Below are 4,769 nucleotides of genomic sequence, written 5' to 3' on the forward strand. Positions count from 1 at the left end.
TTCATAGGCCGGAAATAGCCAAATTTCTCCGGAAATTTAGCTATTTCTGACCCTTTTCCTTTAGTTTCTTTATGTTTTTGTTATTGAATTCAATAAAAGTACACTCTTTGAAGATTCTAAGTACCCCTATAGTGGGTGTGAATGTACTAATGTACAAGAAAATTGTCTTTTTGTAGGGATTATATTGCAATGATTGTACATTTGCTGCAATATGCATGTATGTTCGTGAAATTGTGGAGAAAATCATATCATTTTACAACCGCCATGGTAATCCCATATAAAATCGATACGAAAAACATAATAATACATATCCACCCTCTTATTTGCACATTTATAAAATTATTGAAGATCGTATCATTTACAATCGGCACTAAAACCCAAAAATTGATACGAAAAGCCTTTCTACGCTAGATATACAAATATTGTTTGACAAATAATATATAAAATATGTCATAACTTATTGGTAAAATTATTAGTGCTTGAGGTTGCATGTTCAAATCTTTTGTAGATCATTTGTTTGATTTTTTTTTTTTATTATTTTTTTTTAAGAAAATGAGTTCAACATTTATAGTGATTATAATCGCTACAATAATCACCATGATTGGATGTAGATTTTAGTATCGATTATTGAGAACAACCCTAGCAGTATCGAAAAACACTACTAAAGGCGGCTATGGTAACGGCGGATATTGTATCAAATAACCATTCGTTGGGAAAACTTTTTGTAGCAAATACAATCGATATCAAAGGTTAGAAAATTCGCTACGAAAAGGTAATTTTCTTGTAGTGATAAGTGCCCCTATGGTGGGCTTTGTTTTAGTTTTGTTTTTGTAATCTGAGTTTAGTATGGTACAAGTTGTTTCATGGGTAAAGATTTGTGCGTGATCGAAAAGAAGGTTAATCCTTCGATTACAATCAGATGAATCAAACGAAAACTTTCTTCACGACTACAACAGATTGATAAACCCCCTCGCCGAAAAAGGATGTAAATCAAAGCGATATGAAAGAGGGTATGAAGAATGTACGATCTGCAACAATAATCGTAGCTCTGTTGAAAGGATATTTTTATTTGATTCTATTGTCATGTATTTAATAGATTTAAATATCTTTATATATGTTGTATGACTTTTTATTTATGAATCAATCTTTATTTAAAAAAAAAAAAATTGAGAATATATCAATAACTTTAGTCATGGATTAGTTGAATATTGAAGTGAAGTTTTCGTCAAATTCAAACAAATAGAAGCTAACATTATACTTCATGTGCCTATCTATTTTAGAAGGCACTGTGGCATGTGAACCCCAATTATCAGCATTCAAACATTATTAAACCCAATTATAGATTTGTATATGTTGTATTTAACAATATAATCTTCTGAATCACAGACCTGCCTTGTCTATTGGAGGTTTGTCTTGTCAAAGTCAAACAAATCTTTGATTCTTCGGTATGTTTTATATTTTCGAATTTTTGTTTTGGAGATTTTTCCAACTTAACTATATGACAAACTCTTATATATGGTTAATTAGTGTGACTACTTCACATTTAATGAAATTAAGTCACGAGGTTGATAATGAGGTAACCTTTATAAATGAAAGTTACTCCAATGAAAAAATAAACTACCCTCACAAACATCAAATAGAATTTTTCTTTTCAAAGCGAAAAAAGATTGATTACTCCAATAAACAAATTAAATGAGGTTACTTCTTTAATTGAATTGATATTGTTACTCGTATAATAAATTAGAGTTAATCTTATGTACAAAATAAGGTTACCATCATGAACAGTACATATGACCTGGGGTTACTCATCATATGCAGTAATAAGAACTCTTATTATTCAACACCATGTGACTAGCCACACAAAGTCACACAGAACCTGCTGATGTATTATTTATTTTTCCTTAACTTATAAAACTAACGTGTCATTTATTAGAGAAATAACTCAAATTGGCAATTGTTAGGAAGTGTTAATTCTATTAGAGAAATAACTCAAATTAGAGCAAGTAATCTTATTTCCGTTGCAAAAATAAGAGCATCTGTTCTTACTAGCTAATAAGATATACCATACTATTGAAGATTGCTATATGTATAAAGATAGACATAGCATATTGGAGACCTATAGTAGACTCACAAAATTTGAGTTGTACGTGATTACACAAATGAAACTACTTGATCGTCTGATCGATTAATGAATTATTCCTTTACTCAAAATTAGATAATATATTCCTCAAAAAAAAAAAAGATAATATAATGAAAATTGGTTTTGACTCGAACCAATTAATATAAAACCATCAACAATGAATAGCAAATTAAATTGCATTCAAATCTACATCAAATTTTAAATTGTCATAGGTTTTATATATACCTAGATTATTCTAATGAAATAATTGCGAAGGTAAATAATGATGATGGTTTAGAAAAAATTAATGTAACGACAATTGTATCTTGTATGGCTAATGGTTTTCCCAAGCTTGGCATTCTTGATCTATCCATGATGGTTTTTTACCATCCTATGCCTAACTCAAAGGCCCTTTGATATGGCATGACATAGCTCGCAAACTAAGCTGTGGATCATGCCTAGCTAGGAATGATTGAAGCGCCTAAGGACTAAGGTAGTAAGGTTACCCCTAGCGCAACGTTGCGTTGTGTCCAAGCCTCTAAACAAGCATAGGAGTGTTGTTTAAGCACTGGCCCTATTGAACCGGCACCTCTCACAGGTTAAGACAGTCCAGCTCCGCACAGTGGCGGATCCAGGATTTTCAATTCGGGGGGACAAAATGCTTAACTTACAAAAATCTTAACAAAAAATAAAAACAAAAAAAAAAACTCAAACACACAAATTGGTTAATACTTAGTATTAAAATTTCGAAAATAAAAAACATACTTAGTCATACAATTCAAAATGATGAAAAAAATTTACATAAACATTACATTAAAATTACACTTTCATCCTTCGAGTCTTCATATTTTGGAAGCGATCAACAATTTTTTCATCGGAAACTCTTAAGAAGACATCCTTCTCAATAAAAGTGACCAAACAATCATTCATAAGTTGATCACCCATGCTATTTCGCAACTTATTGCGGAAAAGACTCTTTCAACACTTGCCGTGGCAACCAGAAGAATCAACATCAACTTGATAAGCAAATAAATAAGAGGAAAAGTCTTATGCTTATTAGTTTTAACAAGCATCATAGAAAGAGAATTAAGGTCATTTAAACCTTGAAATCTTTCATCATTTAGCATATTCTCCATGAATATATCAAGTTGACATTCAAGAGTCATCAAATCAAAGCTTGAAAATTCTTCGGGATAAAAAGAGGCAAGTTTAAGTACCTTATCTTTATCAAAGGATGAGAAGTTATCTTTAGGACTTAAACAAGCCATACATATTAGTATCTCCATATTCCTCTCATTAAATCGATCATCAAGTTCTTGAAGAAGCAAATCAATCACTCTTAAAAAAATTCAAACCCGAAAATGATGTTGATTTGTTGCTTCTTCAACAAAACGTCTTGATCTTCCTTGAGGAACATAAGGAGAATACATAGTGGGAACAACAATACCATGTTTAGCACAAAATGAAGTTACCTTGTTTAAGAGAGTATCCCATCCTTGCTCCCTCATTTTTTGCAACACCATTTTTGTGTAAGTGACAAGTTCCATGGCATTTACAATATCTTGCTCCTTTCTTTGCAAAGAAACACACAAATCATTAGTGTATTCAAAAATAGTCAACATCAAGTAAGCAATAAAAACAAAGTCAAATGACTCTAATTGTCCTAAAAAAATTTGAGCTTTGAACTTATCTTCCGATACACCATGCTTCCCAATGTGTACAAGTACCTTAACAATTGTAGGAAATAAGATAATGATGTTTGAAAGAGACTTGTAATGAGAACTCCAACGAGTATCCCCGGGCCTTTTCAAACCAAGTTCTTGATTTAAACCCGATCCACTCACAATATCCGCTACATCCAATGCTCGAGCAACTTCTTGAGCTTGATCTTGTCGAATCATTTCTCTTCTCTTGCAAGAAACTCCAACCACATTCAATAAATTTGCAAGTATCTCAAAAAGCCAACCACAACTATCATTCTTTTTAGCAACGACAACTAGTGTTAGTTGAAGTTGATGAGCAAAACAATGTATGTAGTAGGCACTTGGAGTATCATTCATAATCAAAGTCCTAAGACCATTTATTTCACCTTTCATGTTGCTAGCTCCATCGTACCCTTGCCCTCTTATCATAGATGGACTCAATGAATGTTCAACAAGTAAAGACATGATTGCATCTTTAAGAGTTAAAGCGGTAGTATTACAAACATGAACAATGCCTAAAAATCGCTCCATTACCTTTCCACTATCTCTATTAACAAATCGTAAAACAAGAGCTAGTTGTTCTTTTTGGGACACATCACTTGACTCATTGGCTAATATCGCAAAGTAATCATCACCAACTTCTTCTATTATGCACCTAGTTGTTTCTTTGGCACAACAATTAATAATGTCCTTTTGAATAGAAGGAGAAATCATTTGACAATTTTTAGGTGCATTTTCAAGAGTATGTTGTCTTACTTCCTCAACCTATTCTCCTAACCATTTCAAAAGCTCAAGGAAATTACCCCTATTATATGACTCCCCGCTTTCATCATGTCCACGAAATGCCAAACCTTGCCCCAAAAGAAATCTTAAACAAGTTAAAGATGCATTCAAGCGGATAAAATATTCACTTTTAATCACCTCACTTGCATTGTCAAACACATTCA

The 4,769-nt window shown here is 32.2% G+C and overlaps 1 protein-coding gene across 1 annotated transcript; it reads right to left on the reverse strand.

Annotated features, from left to right (window-relative positions):
• Positions 1-3,468: 3,468 nt before the first annotated feature.
• On the reverse strand, positions 3,469-4,536 carry LOC110686461 (zinc finger MYM-type protein 1-like). The gene has a single exon (XM_021863085.1). It carries the CDS (start codon positions 4,534-4,536, stop codon positions 3,469-3,471), a length of 1,068 nt encoding a protein of 355 aa, XP_021718777.1.
• Positions 4,537-4,769: the final 233 nt, after the last annotated feature.

Source organism: Chenopodium quinoa, unplaced genomic scaffold, assembly GCF_001683475.1.
Source record: "Chenopodium quinoa cultivar QQ74 unplaced genomic scaffold, ASM168347v1, whole genome shotgun sequence".
Classification (NCBI taxonomy): Eukaryota; Viridiplantae; Streptophyta; class Magnoliopsida; order Caryophyllales; family Amaranthaceae; genus Chenopodium; species Chenopodium quinoa.